The sequence below is a fragment of the Poecilia formosa genome, unplaced genomic scaffold (genome assembly GCF_000485575.1).
Source record: "Poecilia formosa unplaced genomic scaffold, Poecilia_formosa-5.1.2 Scaffold215, whole genome shotgun sequence".
Classification (NCBI taxonomy): Eukaryota; Metazoa; Chordata; class Actinopteri; order Cyprinodontiformes; family Poeciliidae; genus Poecilia; species Poecilia formosa.
The window spans coordinates 425276-446807 of NW_006800154.1; the positions used below are offsets into that span (position 1 = coordinate 425276).

Here is a 21532-nt window from a genome sequence, read left to right on the forward strand (position 1 = left end):
ATATAGGGTTTTGAATAGTTTATAGATGGTTTGTACATTGTCACAATACAAAAGAGTGTGTGGTAGCTGCAGGAAGTGAAGGCAAATCAGCAGCAGTCTGTCACTCCATCACACATCCTCTGTTTGTTTGCGCTCCTGCTTATCTGGTATTCTCTCTATCCGTCCGACGAAGGGCTACGTGGACCGAAGAATCAGTGGTTGTTCTGTGAAAACTCGGTGCGCCCCGAGGCTGTTGTTTTTCATAATTTATTACTTGGAGCAATAATCTGGCTACAAATAAAACCCACAGCAGACCGGGACAGTTACACTGCTGAGCTGTGTCCAAAAAAGATGGCTAATTTTAAATCCATTCACAACAGGGCAGAACAAACCGATTTATCCCGATAGGCTTTTTTTTTTTTTTTTTTTCAGAAAGTGGAGAGACTTCAGTGCAATATTAACCGTTCTGAGGATGTAAGACGGCACAGCAACAACCCCCCCTCCACCCCACTTCATCTCTGCTCGCCTCACACGTGAGGAGCTTTGTCTTCTGAAATCTCTGCTGTTAGGGCTTTTTTCATGTCTATTTCTAAATTTGAACTGACATAAAAGCCCGGTCCATTTTTTTTTTTTTTGTTACTGTTTCTGTATAATTGCATCATTTGTCAAGTGGTGCAGTTATTTTAGGCCTCTGGATATTTTCCTATACAAAATGCAGAGGGTAGGCAAGATACAAGCTTGAAGATATAGATGTAACATTTTACCAGATTAATAGACACGTGCAAAAATAAATAAATATAAATAAATAAATAAATAAATAAATAAATAAATAAAACAAAACAAGGTCATTTGAAATTTCAACGTTTGATCTGTCAAACACGTTTTTAGTTTTATCAGAAATATCGCTGTTTGATAATGATGTATAGAAAACCTCCAAAGACTACTCAAAAAAAGCAAACTACTAAGACTGGGGGAGCTTAAATTTAGCTCAATGCAGTGATGTTGTGTGCACTTCTTAAATTAGAGCTGGAGGATATTACAAAAACGTTAGATTGCTAAAAACTATAACAATAGTCAATTAAGTCCCATTACTCTCTTTTCTATCATCCAGATATTTATTTATCTCCCCTCATGTTCATCACTATGTTTAAACTCACCAGCTACCTTATTAGGTAAATCCTTGTGGCTCCATCTTGCCTCTTATTGGTGGTTCAGGCAGGAGCTGATGGTATGATGGTGCGAGGAGACATTTTTGTTTTCTGTAGCACCAGCAAGCTGCATTTAAAAGTCACAGCACTCTTATGGCTCCATCCCTTTGTGACTACAGTTTAACAATCTTCTGATGGGAACTTGCTGCAGGGTAACACACCAAAAACTCAAATCATCTGAATCTCATATCTTGAACATAACAACGAGTCCCCTGCAGTCACCAGATCTCAGGCCTACAGAGCAGCTTTGGGATGTGGGGAACCAGGAGATCCCCATCATTAATATGAAGCCGGTAAAAATCTGCAGAGACTCTGTGACGACATCGTGCCGCGTGGATGTTATTCCAAACATCTGGAATGCAGCATGTGGCTATCTGAGATTCTGTTATGTTGCTGCCATCTTTCTGCCAATTCTCCTTTTTATCTTTCTTTGGAGGAGATTTCAATCCTAGATGTGCAGAAGATAAATCAGCAGCGACTGTGTAGTGCCATCGCATCAATATGAACCAAATTCTCGGAGGAATTCATCTGACATGTGTCGTTAGAGAGTCCAATCCAGAACCGCCATGGTGTACCTTATAAAGTGGCCAGTGGGTAAAATATCAGGTGTAAGCATAAAGAACGGTGAAAGTCCATCCAAGTGTTCAAGCAGAGTTTTAATGGAGGGTTCATGAAATATTATAGCCTAATAAATATTGTATCCAGACAGTTCTTTGCGACTGAAATATTGCTCCAATAGTGACTATAATTCATTATTTTCTCCAGCTCTGGCCTACATGCATATGACCCGATCCTCTGTTTAACATTTAGCTTTTTAGTTAAGGGTTTCTGTTCCCGCTACATTTTTTGCATGCTTGAAATACCAAGCAAAAAAGAAGATGAGAGAAAGACAGAGCTAGAGAGACAACTTTCCCTCTCTCCAAACACTTCTTGCATTGTGAGAGCAGGATGGGATGGGATGGGATGGGAGGCTCTGCACTGTCACCTAGTTTCCATGGTGACCTGTTGCTATAGAAACAGGCCCTGCAAGATACTCGAGTTAGGCTGGGAAAGAGGCAAAAAAAAAAAAAAAAGGAGGTGAGAAAAGACTTAAGAGAAGCCGAATCACAGGAAAATACTGAAGAGCGGCACAAATTAGGTGTAAACTCAAATGTTTTAAAACTCTGAGCATCAGCTTTATTCTTAGCTACATCATAAACTCAGACTTGGGCAGTTTAATGTTGACTATTGTCAATATATAAGATGTTACAAGGAAAGGGGAGACGTGATCAACTTGATTTTACTCTGTTACATAATCACTGGGGCTGTTCAATAAAAGCAGCGTCTTGAGACAGAATGAGAACATTCACGACAGGGTTTTCGTTTATGTGCGAATGATAAAAACAGGGAAAATAAAGAGTGACAAATGGGGGGGCAGAGACAGTGTACACGCCTTACATTCTATGGGCTTTGGTTCCATTTGATGTAATGTTTTCCTTCCCCATATCTTTGTCTGAACGTCGTCGTTAGCGCTGCGTTCAAATCGTGACTGCACCAACATGCCATACCAGGTATATTTTTGCGAGAAGCTCCTGCTAAAGAGGCAATGCTGTTATCATCCACCATCCACGCAGTTACAAACATTATAAAGAGCGGACAGAGGCAAGAAGCTTAATTTGTTTGTCGCTAAGAAAATTACAAGGAGGCAGTGCAGTCTGCCAGCAGGTAAATCAAGTTATAACACAGTCATTTGCAGCTCTCCACAGAGAGGGGTTGCTTCCCAGAAATTACCATCCAACTCGTTGTGATTTCCCGAACCACCTCCCCCTCCCCCTTCCTCATCTCCATCTACCTCACTGTTTTTATTTTTTTATTTTTTATTTTTTTTACTGGCCGAACCTAACCTGCAGCAGTTTCCTCTGTTGCCACATAAAAAGCCTGGGAACACGAACGTGCTCCACAGTCGGGGGATGCACAATATGCAAAGCAATTGGCGGCCAGCTCTGCAGGACAGATGGATGCATACACACAAACACATCGAGACCGCCTCTTACTTGTGCAGTCCAAGGTTTGTACGCTCTGTCACTGTGACAAACCGCCCTGCAAAGTTCAGTCACACTTCCTTCGTTGTGGCTGTAGCCCAAACATGAGCGCCCGGAACATAAACAAAGCAGACAGCGAAGATGTGCACAAGGCAAGTCATAGGCATGCGTCACAATTGTTTTGATGGGTAAGCCTGGAGTTGCTGAGTGGATGTTGTTTCAAATCAAACCCAATGAGGGGAAAAAAAAAAAGCATCTCAGAAGGTCAGTGTTATGAAGACCTTTGCTGAAACACCTTTAACCCCTGAACTGTTTCACATTTCTGACCTCAGACCTCAATGTATTTTATCGAAATTTTGTGTGCTAAACCAACACAAAGTTCTGCCTCATTGTAAAATGGAAGGAAATTGATGTACGGTTTTCAATTTAAAAAATTGGACATGTCTGGTGTGTTTGTATTCTAGCGCTTTTACACTGATACCCGCAAATTAAATCCAGTGCGACCATTTGCATTAAGTGGTCAGATTAATGAAAAGTACAATAGCGGTCAAGACTAAGGAACACAGAAGATTTAAAGGAGACTTGTGTTATAAAAATGAATAAGTTCTAAACATCTCACCAAAAGCGGATCAATCAATCATATGAAATGGAGAGTATGGCACAAGAAGCAGCCAAGTGGCCCATGAAAACTCTGGAGGAACTGCAGAGATGCGCAACTTAGGCAGACTAATCTGTCAACAAGACAACTAGTAACTGGGATATATGTAAAACAGTATGAATAAGGGAAACCAAGCACTGCATATTATCCTGGCCACATCATTCCCACTACAAATCACTGCTAAACTACCAGATAAATTACCTCCTCGCTATTTCATGCAGAGGCTTAGTAATGAACAATGCATTTGATTTGCTCAATCAAAAGGCACATCTAAGCCAAGCAGGAAGTTGTTCATATTTTAAAATGAAGAAAATCGCAATGATAATCTTATGCAAGACTTAACGATTGCTGTTCACAAACACTCTGTATTCAATGAGCTTGAGCTGATTTTTAAAGAAAAATGGGCAAACATTTTAGCCTGTATGTGCAAAACCTGTAGAAACACACTGGCAAATAGAGCTGTAGTTGCACCAAAAAGTGGTTCTGCAAAGTGTTGACGAAGAGGGGCTAAGAAACACATGCCACAAGTCTCAGATTTTAGTTTGAACGAAAAGTAGCATCTCAGCAAGTCAGTGTTATACATGCACATTTGCGTAGGTAACTGTCAACAGGTAACTCAAGGGATACCGCACATTTGCAAACGTACACAAACGCATCTAAATGAATGATCTTATTTACTGCTAAATAAGATCTACTAACTCTTACTTACTGTTACCTCATGTTTATGACCTGGATATAAACAGAACCTAGTAAGTAACCTAAGCAGTCAGCACATCAAGTACTGAAAAGAAATACCGCAAGGAATTAGCATGTGTACAGTAATGACCCATGACTGAACCAACCGAGGTGTGCTCAACGTCGCAGCTAAACAAGAAGAAAAGACAAGAGATGTTTGGGCAACGAGCTGGTGCTGCTACTGAGTCAAACATCTGTGGGGACAAGTGAAGAGATTCTTGAGTTCCCAGTTGAGCTTTGCCTTCATACTGAAGCTTGGATCAAACTTGTAATAGAAAACTCTTGAAAAATATACAATTGTACAACAGTGGGCTTCTTTTACTCAAAATAGACAAATGTCTCGCTTCTTTCACGTCCCACTTGTGTCCAGAAATAGTTTTTATTTCTGTTTAGTCTTTTCCTCTCAATGTTCCTCTCTTGTACATTTATCCATTAAATGCTCTTGGCTTTCCCCTCCTTATTTTTGAATCCTTTTTGTGCAGTTTTCAGCTCTTCTTTGTCCCCTGATCTAACAGATCTCTTCTTTTCACACAGCTAGGCTTTTTCCATTGATGGTTGCCAGGTTTGTTTGTTTTTTTTACAGAACACCTTACTGTTTTTTTTGGGAGGGGGGGAGTGTTCTTCACACAAAATGTATTGTCGACTGTAATGTACCCCGTCAACCTGTGAATATTGTGTATGTGTCTCACAGAAATGCTTTTCACATTTGGCATTGTGCATCCTGCCTGATCAGCTAACCAGCGGACAGAGCTAAAAACGGGTTTGAATTCACTCCATGGAAACTGAGGATACATTCAGTTCCGTTTGCCACATCCAGAGGTGATCTGGGACTTCTATGACGGTGTGTCTTTGGCAGTGTGAATGGAAATGTGTCCCGAGTCACACCAGAGGTCCACTTTGCCAAGTTGTGATTCCACACAAGCTATGGAGTTACAAGCTGGGAGATTTTTCCTTTCAATGAGAAGCAGTGACAAACTTAGGGACAGCTCTAAGTGCAGGCTGTAGTGAAACACGTTGTTTCTTTTAATTTAAAAAAAACATGGTATATTGAGATTGATTCCACTAATGACCCAAATTAAGCTATAAACCTTTAAAGCAATCTTTATCGGTTAATAACTAACTTGTTGAAAACTTAGTTTTTCCTAATCCCACTGAATGCATCACTAATAAATCTCCGACGCCATAGCAGGGAACCTCCAACGGCAGCCTGTTGTTCAGGCGAGAAGCAGTATCCTGGTGACAGCAGAACTAATTAAACTGCAGAACAAGAATTATTGAATAGTCAGAGCCAGAGATGTTATATTAATAGACAGACAACTTATCTGCAAAAAGAAAAAGAGTTCTGGATTGAAAAGCGATAACAAGAGAGACCGTTTAAACAACCAGGACTTTTTTCTTTTGCAGAGTCAGAGGTAAGTTCATTTTAATAGACAAAACACCAAATATCTGTTTTGTCATTTACGTTAATATACTGGCAAGATTATTTCTTTTAAAACCTTTAGTTTGAAAAAATTGTGTTATTTGTGGCGCACTTCAGCAAACATTTCTGAGGTTTCATTTTTGTTAAGCCATGAAGAGACCATCCTATATGCTTCAGACAGATTGGTGCTACACTGGCTGGTCAAGCTGGTTCTTTGCAGAAAAAAAGGCTTCTGGCCCTGCATTTGGAGTCTAATCACTGACATACATTTGTGTATGGACAAAAACTTTTATTTTTTTTTCCCATGTGTCTTTAGCAGAAAAGGCCAGCTGTTCTGCAGTGGAATCCCTGAACATCTGGCAACCTGAAACCGAGAGGGTATTTGCCATGCAGCGATGATGAAAGAACAAGAACAGAGACGAGATTAAAGAGAGAAGATGACAAGTAGGTGATGGATTTATGTTAATAAAAGAAGAAAATGAATTTATAGTGAGACATTCACATGACACGAGGCTGATGAGGAGACAGCTTGGGATAAATTTATGCTCCAATGCTTCTTTTAAGTAACGTGCGACAGCATAGCTCTGATGAATGATCTAAAAAGTCCTGAATAAGGACAGACAAATGTGGCTGCAAGCTCATAAACCATCAATACCCCCTGGAAGATCCGTCTGTTCACTACAAGAACAGAAAAGAAAAAATAAAATTCTTTAGGACCTTGGAACCAAATAAAGAGTTTCCTGTCTGGTCTGGAAACGGCAAAGGTGAAAACAACACATTCAGATGTGAAACTGGGTCCTTGCTTTTCCATTCCCACGTCAACTCTGCCTGTTTGAGCTTGTTGAGGGGAAAATAACCCGGCAGTGGAACATAAACAATTCAGACTGAAATGTATGAAAGAGCTCCAGATCAGAATTCCCACTCTCTCTAGAAGCTTTTTTTTTTTTTGAAAAGGTACAACTCATAATCTACATTCACATTTAATACATTTGAATATGCGTTCTGACGAGTGCCATTTGTCAAAATAAAAGTATATTTTGAAAATAAACTTTAAGTAAATATTCGACATACTCCAACCTTTCTGTACTGAAATACATTTTTATTGACCTGAAATCTAATGTTATGTCTTGTTTTCATCACTCTGTGTGTAATAAACTTATATAACATGCTATATTTTGTTACTATGATGCTGAAATAAAATTAACTTTTCAATAATATTCTGGTTTACTTATTGCGACTCCAACAAAAGATAATTGGAGTCATAGTTATCTTTTGTGGCTCAATGCTGGCTTGGACCTATTCATATTATTGAAAGTTGAGTGGAAGGAAAAACTGCTACAGATAAGCCTGTTGAAGGACACAACTGAGCTATTAATCGGATGACAAATTAAAAAGGGCATGATCATTTCTATTCTGATGATTAATGTTTTCTGAAGAGCAAGTTTGTTTATATTGCTTTATTATATATACTTACATCTGTACTAGCCAATTTCAAAGTGACCGATAATTGCTCTTTACCTGTTTTATACACTTCGTTAAGCAGATGGACCCTCGTAGGTGATTTCTTTGGACCATTACCTCAGATGTGAGGAGGTCACATTGGTCACTTGATACTGAACCAATAATTCACTTTGCTAACAGGAAAAAAAAGCTATTGCTCAAGTGTCTTCTGTCTGCAAGCTAAAAGAATAGGGGGTGTGCAGATAGAAGATCACAAAGATCAGCCATCGACCCAAACTAGTTCCAGTGGACTGTGAAAGATGTGGGCAGCTGAGGGAGAGGAAAATGAGTGCAGAGAGAAAAAAAAGTGACCCAGGTACTGAGCTGAATGATCTACTGTGTGAAAGGAGGGGAGTTTTCACAGCTGGTTGGGTTTGATCAATCCAGAAACACATCACATGCACAAACTCGCAAAAACAAAAAAGCCAATACACAGCGCGCAGATGAACGGATGCTCCAGACACACAAAGCTCAGTGTAGTTTTACAAATCACTATCAAATCCATGCACCCAGGAGGAAAAAGAAAAAAAAATCCACTTTTTCCCACACAGTGTTGAAAAAGAGGACGACTATCTAATGGGGAAGAGACAGGTTGGACGACAATCAATACAGCAAATGTGTTATCTGATAAGGGATTTTGATGGTTGCATTTTGAGAAAAGAAGGTCCCACACTGCAGCTTTTAACTTTTTCTGTAATACTTTTGACTTGTTTTATTTTGTTGATGCCTTGAGCTTATAGCTTGTGTGTCCTTTAAAGAAAAGATGTTCATCTTAGAGGATTTTAGTAAAACATTCTTGGACCAACAAGCTCCAGTCAGACGTCTACATATTTTATTAGATAAGAAATCGGTAAATTTTTAGCTGACCTACTAAATCTAAAGCAACAACTTCCAACAGATCCAGAATACAAAAAAAAAATTATTCACTGAAAACCTTGGTTCTCTCCCTCCCTCCCTCTCCTCTGACTCGGAGAAGCCTTAATGTGAGAAAAGCGTCTGTATTGATTTACCTGCGTTCTATTTAGAAGCACAAAAGGCAGGAATGATGTGGATGGAGGCAGATGGAGAGAAGGGGAGTTTATCCTGCTCTGAATCTTTGATACACTGCAAGTGAAGCAGATTTTTCAGTTTTAGTAAAAACAGAAGAAGGTAAGTAAACAAACTTGTGATTGATTCCCCACTTATGTAAAGCCATAAACCTTCATTTGTCTCTCTGTGTGTGTGTGTGTGTGGGGGTGTGTGTGTGTGTGTGTGGGTGTGTGTGTGTGTGTGTGTGTGTGCGTGCGTGTGTGTGCGTGTGTGTGAGATGATCGGAAATAAGAACGCAGAAAAAGCAGAACTGATAGCACGCCTGAACCTTTCTGACAGCGCTTCAGGAGATGTGAGTGGCCAACAGGAAAAGTCTCTGCAGTAAAGATTTATGGTTTAGCAGACAGGATTATACAAGCCCGTCTCAGAAGGGAGATTTGTGTGATTTACTAACCTTCGGGGTCCTTCCTCCACTTGCCTTTGGCCTATATTGTTTTCCAGAAGTCCACCTTAAATATGGATTAACCTCGTTTTCGGCTCCCTGCTGGGTTTGCATCTATCTTGTGTTGCCAGGTTAAAGAAAGCAATGCACAGAACAGGCGACAGCCACAAATTGCAGAAAGACAACAGTTTTGGAAAATTGGGTAAAAGTTTGTTTTCTGTTTTTGGTCTTTTTGAGCAACAACAGAACTTTCTCTTTATTATCCTCTCTCTCTCTCTCGCCCCCAGTCTCCCTCATCCGTTCCCCTGTACTCTCTTTTTCCAATTAACTCTTCTTCTCCTTGAGGCATCCGTTGTTTCCATAGGAACAGTGCTCTGTAGTCGATGCTGGTAGTCTTGGTAACAGTGAACTGGGCAGGCCAAGTGCATGCGCTTGTGTGTTGTATATTTGGGCGACGGCGTGCACATGGGGCATGTTTACAGAAATCGTGATTTTCTGTTTCACTGTAAAAGGTGTTTGTTTTTTAATGTCTTTTAGGCAAAGTGAAAGATTTATTCACTTTTAATTAATTCAGGTTTGCTTTGTACTCTTCTGTTCACAATCGATGTAAAAATGAAATAGCATCTAGAAGTTAGTAAATGTGTTATTGTGTTTTGTGATGTTCTTGCCCAATCTTACGTTTGAAGTGGATCAAAATTATTATATTTATAAATGCTGCAAAAATGACAAATCTAACTTTGTTAAATTTTTATTAATTTTAATAAAAAAAAAAAAATGAAAAAACTCACTCACACAACAACACAGAAATATGGAGTCATTCAGACTGAGCAGTGATGCCATCAAGATTTCCACTGAGCTTAAACAGAGGACAATGAGGAAATATGCGGAGGAAGTAAAGTCCTTTCGCAGATGTGGCTGTACACCAGAAACAAGTTCAGAAAAACAAATGCAGCCGATCTACTGACGTATTCATAATCCGAGACAAAAAGACTTCCTTGGTCGTCTCTGAAATCTGTTTTCTCACAGGATTCTGCAACGCTGCTGCTGATCATTTTGTTTTTGTGTGTCGATATTTTTGAACGCACTAAATATAACCTAAAATGAATAAACAATAATGCACTTTGTGTGTCATTTTGGTGTTGGCATTTGTGTGTCCGGGGAAGACCATCTGCCCAATATGAGCAGCAGGCCTGTATATGAACAAACACGTGCGATGATCCATCACGAAGCCAGGCGAACATCTCTAGAGAGCAGAGGGCTTCAGCTCAGCAGTCAGTTGCCTCATACACACACGCAAGCACACACACATCAACAATCTTCCATTCATGCAAAGCCATTTCAACCACTCATGATGATACATCTTAAAAACATCGTGCTGCCTCAATGCTAATACAAATATAATCGGACAAGCAAAACAAGAGGCAAACACATGCAAAAAAAAAAAAAGGAATAAATCCGGAAACGACACTGGCAGTCACACACACAAACACGGCTTTCTGATCCCAAGCTCGCATCTCTACACATGCGCAGCTACTTTTGCAATCACACACACGCTCTCTCCACCTCACATGTGCTCCAGTGCTCTACTTTCCTTCTGCTGGAAGTGGAAGGGAGGGGCTCCTCACATGCTCTCCCCCACACACATGGACTAGTGTGAAATGTAGAGGTATGCAAAAAGGATTCATGCAAAGAAACACAGGTGTACATACAAAACTGGAGGCATGCAAATTCGAGGGCTGAAACCGAAAAGCATGCATACCCAGTTTTACGTTGTGGAATGCACATGCATGCACTTCCAAGCTGCCTGCAAAGCACAACTGTAATTGCTCACATGTGCATATAAAGGGCTGTTCATGTATGAAAAAGAGGCGGAAGGAAAGGCAAGATAAAGGAAAGTAGCTGAGGACAAATTTACACCATAAGAAATGCTTTGATAGTGAGCATATATGAAATAATCTCAAGTTCTTGTAAAATGTAAAGATCACTGTAAATTAGATCTCTAATGGTTCTTCATCAAAATCACCAAGATTGCCAGAAAAATGCCACTGCAACACGACCACCAGCCAGAACCTTAGACACGAGGCAAAACGGATCCACACTTTGATATACAAAGTTCTGACCCCACCGTCTAAAACGTTGCAACTAAAATCAAGGTTTCTTTAGACCAGGGAATGATATTCTGATCTGTAATTGTTCTGTGTGAAATGTCCACTTTGTCTTAAACTAAAATAAGAAGTATGACAAAACAATTACAAAATATCTTGGTAGGAACAAGACTCTGATCCCTTTGAGTCACCCCTTCACCCACTCCTGACAAGCCATTTGTCAGGACTTCTTAATACATAAAGCAATACGGTTCTAGATTCCCACGTCTTCCCTTCTGTGTGGATTTTTCTTGTTGTCTAGTTTCTTCCCACAGTGCAGAAACATTCAAATCAGCTAAACTGAAGCATCTAAATCAGTCGTGAGTAATTTGTCACCCTGTTGGCTTGCTCAGCTGCAACACTGTTAGAAATTTGCCCATGAAAATTAATCTGTAGTTGTCAAGTAGAATTTTTTTTTTCAATGTGATTCATTTATCTTCTGAAATCAATGGTCTAAAAGAGCAACTGAACTGTCATCAGCCACTCAAATCCTCATAAAACTGAAGATCAAGAATCCCAAAATTGTGCAACTTGTATCTCTTGCTAATATAAGATGAATAAGTGCAGGGCACTTAAAATATCAGTGTGTGAAGTTGCACATAGATCATTGGGTCAAAGTGCGACTAGCCTTGGAGGCTCAGGGCAATGTGTGCTGCACAAGACATGTTTCTCCGTGTTTCTGTAATGCATGATGGATGCTACACTTGTCTTCTTCTGGCAACCTGATTTAATTGCACACATCCAAGTCCAGAGCCCGACTCAACTCCCAGTGGACTGTTTCAGGTAGCAGGCATGCATTGCAGCTTCCAACTCCACTTACAGCTGGATCTCTGAGGGAAGAAACAGAAGTGAGCCAAAGGCCATAAACACTCCACTAATAGTGGGTTAAACGGTCTTCATCGCCAGGTTGCATCCATGAAAGGAAGGGAAATACGTTCCACACGTATCTCAGAATCACACTGTATAAAACTTTAGTCTTTTTTTTATCTGACATTTAAACTTTGTGCAGCACAACAAATACAAAATCTGCTATGAGCATAACTTTTACTATTTTAATCCCAGGTGAAATGTGAAATTAGTAAACCAAAATAAATTGTACATTCAGGCCAGGCAGCATCTCTCTAATCCCTTTCTAAGCCTCACCTTTTACACAAACATGGAAGGAAGTCATATGGAGAAGGAAAAGTGTGAATGGTGAGGAGGAATAAAACAGATTAGCATAATCCACTTTATTCTGGGACAAAAGGTTCAGACAGCCAACATGCAGAAATACACAAAACACAGAAACACACTCAGGAGGGAATTAATGCACCAATGCATGTTCCTCAGTTCTCTCAAGTGTTTTTAGTCTCTGTGTCATGCTCACAAACCAGATCACAACAAATGAAGAAATCGGGGATTGACAACAACTGTGGCAGGAAGCAAGCAGGCAAACTGAGTGAAGGCGAATAATTATCACGGAAGAATTAGCACAAAGGAAGCTGAACTAAACACAAAAAAACTACAAAAAACTAAAAAAACTAAACACAAAGGAAATAACCAGCATGGCAACATCATTCAAACAATAATGAGAATAGAGAAATAAAGCAAGACCTAATGAAATTAGATAACTTCGAGGAAATATTCAGAATACAGACACAAATAAAAACAAGAACCCAGACACCAAAAGATCAGGACACCTCCACGTTATTGCAGTAACTTCTAAACAAGGAGTAGAATAGAACTGCGTTCCCTCACATGAAAAGTGTTTTTCTGGTGTAGGAAGTTGTTGCCTTTGATAAGGTAAAGCACCTGTCTAAATAATAATAACAGTGTATTAATGGTTGATTATATATAAACATTATGAATCTCGTGGGAGACAAGAACTGAAAGATGAAATGAGACGTGGAGACATAAGGAATGAGGCTGATGAAGCGTCACTGAATCCTGAAAAATAAAAGATCTGTCGGTCTGTTGTGTCCGACAGGCGAAAGCATGAAGCTAAAATAAAATGATAAAACAGCTCATGAAAGCTCTCAGCAGAGGTCAACCCAGAGCAAGGTGTTTTTAGAACAAGATCGAAGTACCGAGTTACGAAATCATAACGCAGTGACATCACCATGTCACCGAAAGGATTTTTTTTTCTTACAAAGAAACTTTGAAAATGTATATTTTTGAATAAATATACTGTGAAATCGGTTTACTTGTAGCCAACAGCAAAACTGAGAATCTATGCATCGTTTGGATCCCTTTGCTTAAAGGGGGAGCACTTTTTTGAGCTTCTTATCATGTTATAATGTTATTTGTAGACCAAAGGATTTCAAAACCTCTTAATATATTTTGACAATAAACAAATTGAGAAAATGAAATATAGGAAACAAAAACTAATATAACTACATTTCTTCTCTTTTATGAAATCATCAAACCAGTTTTGCATTCAACATGGGCCGCCTGGAAAAGTTGGAGAGCCTCTGTGATAAATGTTCAGAGTGGGGAAGTGAAGACCAACTAATGTGCAGCTTCAGCAGATCATCTTCTGTCATCGATCTGGGATTAAAGTCGTACTACAGCACATTTCGCAAAAATAAATAAACAATCTCTTTGTCCTAAAATTATAATACACAATCTTTTTGTGAAATAAGTTGATAGAGTCTGGTTGCCAGGTTTTGGTTCCTAGAGTTCAGCTGAGCCCAATCCAAAAAGCAACAGGAAGTCACCAATACGCAGCGTAAGCCGGACAGCAGGCAAGGGCAGCGGCCTAAATGTGTGCCAAGTACTGGCATCGAAATCTTGCTCTGGGTCAGTGGAATGTCACTTTACTGGCAGTAAAAAAGCAAAACCTGGTGAGGAAACTTGTGCAAAAACAACTACGGATACCTGGGCTCTCCTCCCAAATCCTAAAGCTGCACCGGACTCTCTCCTACTCAGGATATGCCAAATGATAAAGACGCAACACAGTCTCACACTCCCTACTTTCCAAATACAATTAATTTATTTTCACTTACAGCAAATCAAAAACTACAAGCACTCTTAAGAGTAGGGCTGTAGTGATACAATAATCTCACGATACAATACGATACACGGTATTCTGCCCACGATACGATGTATATTGCGATATTCAGCAAACGATACAATTCAATACACTTTTGCGATTTTCTGAAAGATTTTAGAGGGACAGAGTGATTTTGGTGACATTTTGTGACTATTATAGAGTTGGACTGAATTAATTTAACTGAAAACTGATTAAAAGCACCAACTACACAATACCTGGCTCTGGTTGGACATGGACACAGACTTAAAGTCGACAGCTGGACAGTCGACAAAATGAATCAAAGAAGTGGTGAGAAAACATGTTTCTTTTAATTGAATCAATACAAACTGTAGTTTACATGCATTTGTAAAGTAAATAAAGTGCACCAAGTACCCTGCTCTAAATAGTTTGATACCTTTTTAACCTTGACACTTAACATCTGAAGGAATCACTCTAAGCCTGATGACCTAATCCCGGCGAAGCAAGCAGTGAGTGAGCAAGGTGACAGTTGGATGTTACGATACTTGCGGATGAATATCGTTTTTTTTCTAGGAAAGAAAATATCGATATATATCGCAATATCGATATTATTACACAGCCCTACTTAAGAGCTGACCTTTTTTATGAGAAGCAGCACAAATCACAGTCCAACTGTGTGATGCGTAAGAGATTTGTCAACAGGAATGGGCTGGAATTCCTTAGCAAACATGTTGAAAACAACAACTAATGACTGCAGTCTGTTATCCAACAGAAACGACACACTTATTATAACTAGTAAAATCAAGATTTATAAAAACTTCAACCCCGATGCAATGAGATACAATATGAATATCACTAACGCCAGCCCAACAGCTGTCTAACTCTTCCAGTATGCATTAAGGACTCAGAGGACCTTCAGCCAAGCTGCAAGCATGGATAAAAAACTCAGCCTGGAGTTATCGGGCAAAAACATTCTGAACAGCTGCTGCACACAACTGCTCTAATTTAGATTATCATCTGCATATATGAACACAGAAATCATGCTGCTCTGTTTATAACCAGCAAACTAGGACAGATTTTGATTTGCACTGCAGTGAACCTCTTGACCTTGCATAATCTCTCTTTCAGCCACCTCCAAAGAAAGTACTTCTATGCAAAATCCCCCGACATGCAGGGAACAGAAATGTATCACCAAAACATCCAACTCTTCACAGAGGACGGTCTACAAGATTTTAAAGTGACCTTATAGAAATATCTGAATATTTGTCCAGGAAAGCATTTGAAAAGAAGGTCTGGCTTCTTCTTTATGGAGTATGCTTTTTGAATTGGCGTGCAGTGTGGAGTCGAAGGGGGCAACTCCACACTGCCAGACCCAGAGTCATGCTTTAACATGTCTCCAATTCCTTTCAGTCGACTGGTGCGATGCTTTAAACCACTGCTTGAGGCTTTGTATTGCTCTTAGTCAAATGAAGTTGCATGATGATGAACGTGCGTTCCTTGAAGCTTCCTATTTTTGAGTTAATCTGAAAGCCACATAAAACTGGGAGGTCTGTAGCTATTGACTTTGAGGAAAGTTGGTCACCTCTGCACAGCACATGTTGCTCGCATGACCACAAACCAGAGTGCGATCATCATTCACTGACCTGGTCTAACCCTTCATGTCTGATTTGCTGTCATTCATATTTACTTCCACTTTTTTTTATATAACACAACTAACAATTGACTGCAGAATATTTTGCATATTTTCCTTCTCAAAGTCTATGGGAGCTGTTACTGTAACAGGTGGCAATAGAAGTGATTTAACACCTGAATTCAGTGATTTGGATGGGGGACCCGATACTTTTAGCAACACGGTGAAAAGTCCAGTTATAATTTCTTTATTCCTTCGTAAATCAGGAAAAATTAGAATCAAGCATCTTCAGGTAAACTTGTCTCTTAGAAAAAAAAAAAGCCCAAGGACTATTCTTTACCTTTTAAACAGGACTAAAGGTTACCAATTAAAAGTGTTAGTCTAAAATGATATCCAATGAAAGTCTCCATAGCAACAGCCGAAGTGATTCATAGAGCGTGTCAGTCTGTGAAATAAATTTCACACTTCAGCGAACCGCGGCCTCTGCGGCGAGATTTTGTTTGAATGTATGAGCGAAGCGTGCAAGTTAGAAACAAAAATAAACACAAAAAAATCTATTGTTCCGCGACTCTTTGTCGAGATTGTCAGTTGTTAGAATTACACATGACAGGTGAGAATGATTTATTGTTGTTTTGCTTCTTTTTTTGGCTGCAATTTCTGAAGCATTGATTTGATTTTTTGTTTTGTTTTGTTTTGTTTGTTTGTTTCCCCAAGTATTCCCAAGTGTAAATATGCGCCATTTGTCATTTATCAGTGTGTTTCTAAAGCTCAAGTAATTGGTGGGAAAAAAGCCTTAAAGCAGATTTTATTTTCAGCTGTGCTCCGTCTAATCGGCCTCATAGCGGCACATTGCTCATTAGCTTTCTGTAGGGCTTTCGCTCCTTCGTCCCCCTCTCCTCACTAACTTTCTCATTTGCTGTCATGCAGTTTCTTCATCCCTGTTTTCCTCTCATTTAATCAACTTCTCCATCCCAGTTCACTAGTAGCAGAAGTCCTCTGAGGGATCCACAACCTCCTGGTGTATCTGAGGTTTTCTCCCTTTCCCTTTCATTGCCTCTCAAGTGAGAATGTTTTCTGTGAGAAAATAGGTTCACAACAGACCTCCCACATTCCTGCATAACACACACACACACACTCAAACTAGAGCAAAAATCGTGACAGCTCGAGCCACATAAGCCAAAGATTACAAGCCTTTGAATTGTAACAAACACAAACGCACTAAGAAACACCGTTAGTAGTGCGCTGCAAAGATCGCACGATCAATTTTACACCTGCCTGTGACCAAACAGCCCTGAGAACAGAGCAGCTGGGGGGAAATCTTTATAAAAGTGAGGAGAAAATGGGGTGGAAATTAGAGGTGAGGAAATGTGAAAGTGAAAAAGCGTGAGAAGGAACCTGGAATGTCACTTTAATGACTTCTGAACAGGTTGGAGGCTGTTTTATGAGTTCGGCTTCACTCCTATTGAAGCAAAGTCAAATCCGTCCATCTGTGCAGCAACCAAACTCACTGATCCTCCTTTAAAACCTCCTTCTGTTGGAGGAAAAGACCAAGAGAACAGCCCCCTTTTTTTCCTGCATGCGTGTCTGTTGCCTATTTGCTTTTGTTCATTGGAGTTAGGCTCCTGCCCGATGAAGCTTATATAGCCTTAAAGCTCCAGCTAATTTGGTAGTGGGAAATATTTCAGAAAATACTAGATTGAGACAACAATTTGGGACTTTTATACGTGTGACTGACTAGCAATCCAATTCATCATACAACGATGGCACAATGGGTCACCCCTCACCCCTTTTGTTTTCTTGTCACCTTTCAAAATTTAAGAGTATAAACCAAATTTCAAAATCACAAAAAGATAGCTTGTGATTTTAAATAATTTAATTCCACCAGCCTCACCCAGGCCTGATTATTTCCAGGATAAAAAATACCTTCAATAAAACCTGACAACACTATCTAGGCTAAAAGATCTCAAAAAGGCGCAACATCTCCCCCACACCTAAACAAAAACATAGATTCTGACATGGATCAGTCCAGAAGTTTAAAATGTAATTTCCAATCCATGAAGTAGGAATACATGGGATAGTTGTGAACTTTTGACGAAGTTGAAGGCCAACTAAAATGACTCCAAGAGCGCATGAAAGACTCAAACAGTAGTCACAAAAGAGCTGAAAACAACATCTAAGACACTGCAGGTCTCATTTGTCTCAGTAAATCTTCTTGTGTGAACAAAAAGACAAAAATGGGGCAAAAATGGCATCAATGGCAAAATTTCAAGGTAAACATCTCTGCCGACTAAAAAGAGCCCAATGGCCTGGCTCACATTTGCAAAAGACGAAAGTGGAGCTTGACAGTAGTCATCAGTTTTTCACCTTAAACTTAAGAACGTCTGGGTTGTACAGCAAGAACATAATCCAAAACAAGTCCGCCTTTTAAAAGGCGCCGAAAATAAAAACGAACGTGTCTGAGCGCGAATCAAAGTCTGGACTTAAATCTAGTGGGCGTACAGCGACATGAACGTAAACAAGCAGCAACAAAAATGTCCTAAAACAAAATAATTCTGCAAAGAAGAGCGGCCCAAAATCACTCCTCAGTGAGTAAACTACTCACAAATGGCAGCAGCTGTTTCTGTCAAGGAGGGTGCCAGCCTTTAGTAGGTTTTTGGGCAATTATTATTATTATTATTATTTTTTTTTTAACAGCGTTCCAGGTTGGTTTGGTCATATTTTTTTCTTTTGATAAATTAAATAATTATTTGAATTTGAGTTTTTTTTTTTACAGAACTCTGTAGGACCAGGATTTATAATTAACCCTGTAAAACGGACAACTTCGAAGAACATTGTGAACTTAAATTCGAATTGTGACTTATTAAGCTGCACTTCAAGCATTCCAGTGAGTGTACCTTGAGCTGTTCTTCTCCACTTACAAACCCGGAGCTTCCTACTCCAGTTAATAGTGGTGTTCTCTTGTCTTAGTGTGTCAAGGTCTAGCATGGCTAATGGCCAAAACATTGTCATTGTCAAATTGATGTGGTGGTTACTGCAGCAGCCAACAGCTGAGAGCACTCAGCGTCTTGTCAGTCCTCTTTACGGGCAGTGGAGTGGAAATGTTAAGTGCCACCATTACTGATTTCACTGTCAGAGAGTAATTTGCAGATATACTATTGTTGTAGCGGTGCATTCAAATCACCACAGTAGCGACATTCACTGTTTGAACCACATTTAGAAGTAAAAGACGAGGAAACTCGAGTCGATCTGCAGTGCAGACGTTTGCGCTTCTGGTTTATGCACCACTGCAATGAAGGTAAATAAATGCCTCCATATCCTCCTGACTACCAGTAGTTCATTTTTGTCCTCTGTAGAGGACATTTCTAAACTTGAATATCTCCCACTCCCTGCATTCTACTGAATTAATTCCTTTTGGTATCTGGAGAGGACATTTAGGGCTTTTCAATGATACCACATATGAAGGGGTGGGACTTTTGTTCGTATCTTTTTCTAATACATAAAAATTGTGTTCAACAGTAATAACACATTCTATGGGACGAGACAAAGTAAGTGCATAAAACCTTTTATTACCTTACGAAGAATGTGGGATTTAAAAAAAATGGTGATTGGACAATATTTTTTTTCCTGGTAGTCAGGAGGTTAAGGAGTAAAAACGAGATGTGAAGGATGCAGAGTTAAAGGCACAGGTAAGGATTTCTGAAGCGAGGTTCTTTTAAAAGGTTACAAGCAAACACAGAGGTACTTGCAGGTGATAATTGTCGTTTTCGTGTAGTAAATATCCAGATTAGTTGATCCTAAAGAATTAATGGCTCATCTGAGACGGGCAAAAATGAAAGCGGACTTCTACCGTCTTGAAAGAACTCCAAACACAAAACATCACAGTGGTTTACAGTATGTGAACCTCTTAAACTACTGTCACACCTGAGATCTTGGCTCATTTACAGGCGTTTTTGTTTTTGATTATGTTTCATGCTGCTTAATTTCTGTGTGTATTAATTGCATGTTATCTATATTTTTCTGTTTACTTCTGGAAATGACTGAAAAATAGCTTTATCCACTCATTTATTTACTCAGAAACCAATGATCATCCTGGTGATCTTCCTGCGTGAAACACTAATAAAGGACCATGTAAAGCATTTCTGGCCTAAAAGAAATTTTAAAAAGACAATAAAGTTAGGACTTTTTGTTTGTTTGTTTTCACAATGCTCTCCTTTTCTATTAGAATGCTTCTGAAGTTTTCTAAAGCTTTAATTCCTGATCCCAGTCCATTTTTTACAAAGGAAAACCACTGATGTCACACCACTTGGGTGCTTTGTTGGTATTCACTACAATTTTGTGAAAGTCCAAAGATCCACTGAGTAAATAAACCCGTCTCAGAGAGAAACCCCTTAAACCTGAAGTCCTAATATAAAGTACAAAGGTTTTTACGGCTACCTCGCCGAGAGCTTGATGAATGAAGGATGACGATTCAGGAGAGACCTCCCATGGCGACTTCTCCTCAACCATGATGGCGTCCAGCGTCGCCTTCTCAAGGATGACGTCAAAGGACGCGTCGGCAAAGGAGAGCTGACGAACGTCCATCTGATGCCAGGTCATACCAGGACAACCGCTGTACCTGGCTCTCATGGCGCTGATGCACACCGAGGAGTAGTCTATGTTGGTAATCGCATGGTAGCCGGCGCCGTACATGTCTCCACCCAAACTGCTGTTTCCACAACCTGAGAGAAATAAATGGTGAAAAAGAGACATAAGCCATCAATGGGGCACAGAGGAAAAACACCAAACATGCAGAGAAGAGCAGGATGTGTGTGACTACGGTGGGAAAATTAGCATAACTATTAGGGGACCAAAGTGTTTGGTGTCTTAATTGAATAAATGGGATGATTAGAGTTACTCTTATGATTGGCTGCAGCTAGGTGCTGTATTCTGCAGGACTCCCTCTTGTGTCTGATGAAAAAGACTCAACATTTAGATTAATTGATTGACCCTTCACAATTGCAAAACACAAGGTTGGATTTTTGGGATTTTGTTGGTAAATCTGTTTCCCAGCTTTCCAGGTAGAGAATTTAGTATCACACCAAGTCCTGTCATGTCTGAGCTTTGTGTGTCAGATTGAAACTCACAGTGTTCTGCTGCAACGCGGCCAGGTGCATTATCTGTCCTTGACGACACCATCGAATGAACTTATCCTAAATAAAAGCTCATTTCAACCAGCACCAAGATTGTTTGATGCCAACACTGGATCATTACTAAGATATCTGAGATGAAGCTGTGTTGATTTTATAGAAGTCATGCACATGCTTGCTGCACATGGCATGTGTTAGCTGTGGTAGATTTTACAATTGTCAAAAGACAGGCTGGCTAAAAAACACAGGCTGATATTCCGCACACAACACACCACCACAGCTTAGGTGATGAGTGTGATAACCCGCATATCAGGAAGCGCATTTGAGGTTAAACTGCTTTGCAACAAGGTACAAGTTAGTCCTTCAGTATTTTTAACACAAAACTCCCTGACTAAAAACATTGTGAGACTTTAAAAAAGAACATCACAATGTTTAAGGCTAGAAGACTTGACAGGCAGGATTGAAAGTAACATGATAAAAGAAAATTGAAGAAAGTTTCAAATGTGACAAGATGAAAATAACCAACTGAATGCAGCATCTCACCTTTTGGATACGATGAGTCAGACTGTAAATGGAGGAGGAGGAGGAGGAAGAGTAGGAGGCAAAGGAAGAACATGAAACAGGAGTAAGAAGAAAAATTGTGTTGGACAT

The 21532-nt window shown here is 39.7% G+C and overlaps 1 protein-coding gene across 2 annotated transcripts in view; it reads right to left on the minus strand.

The window, feature by feature from the left end:
* The window catches only part of ece2a (endothelin converting enzyme 2a), a 75729-nt gene that overhangs the window by 18352 nt on the left and 35845 nt on the right, over positions 1-21532 (minus strand). For both annotated transcript variants that reach the window (XM_016679599.1, XM_007567950.2), the window contains one exon: positions 20190-20473. In XM_016679599.1, coding sequence (XP_016535085.1) covers positions 20190-20473 — 284 coding nt within the window. The remainder of the gene's footprint in view (positions 1-20189; positions 20474-21532) is intronic.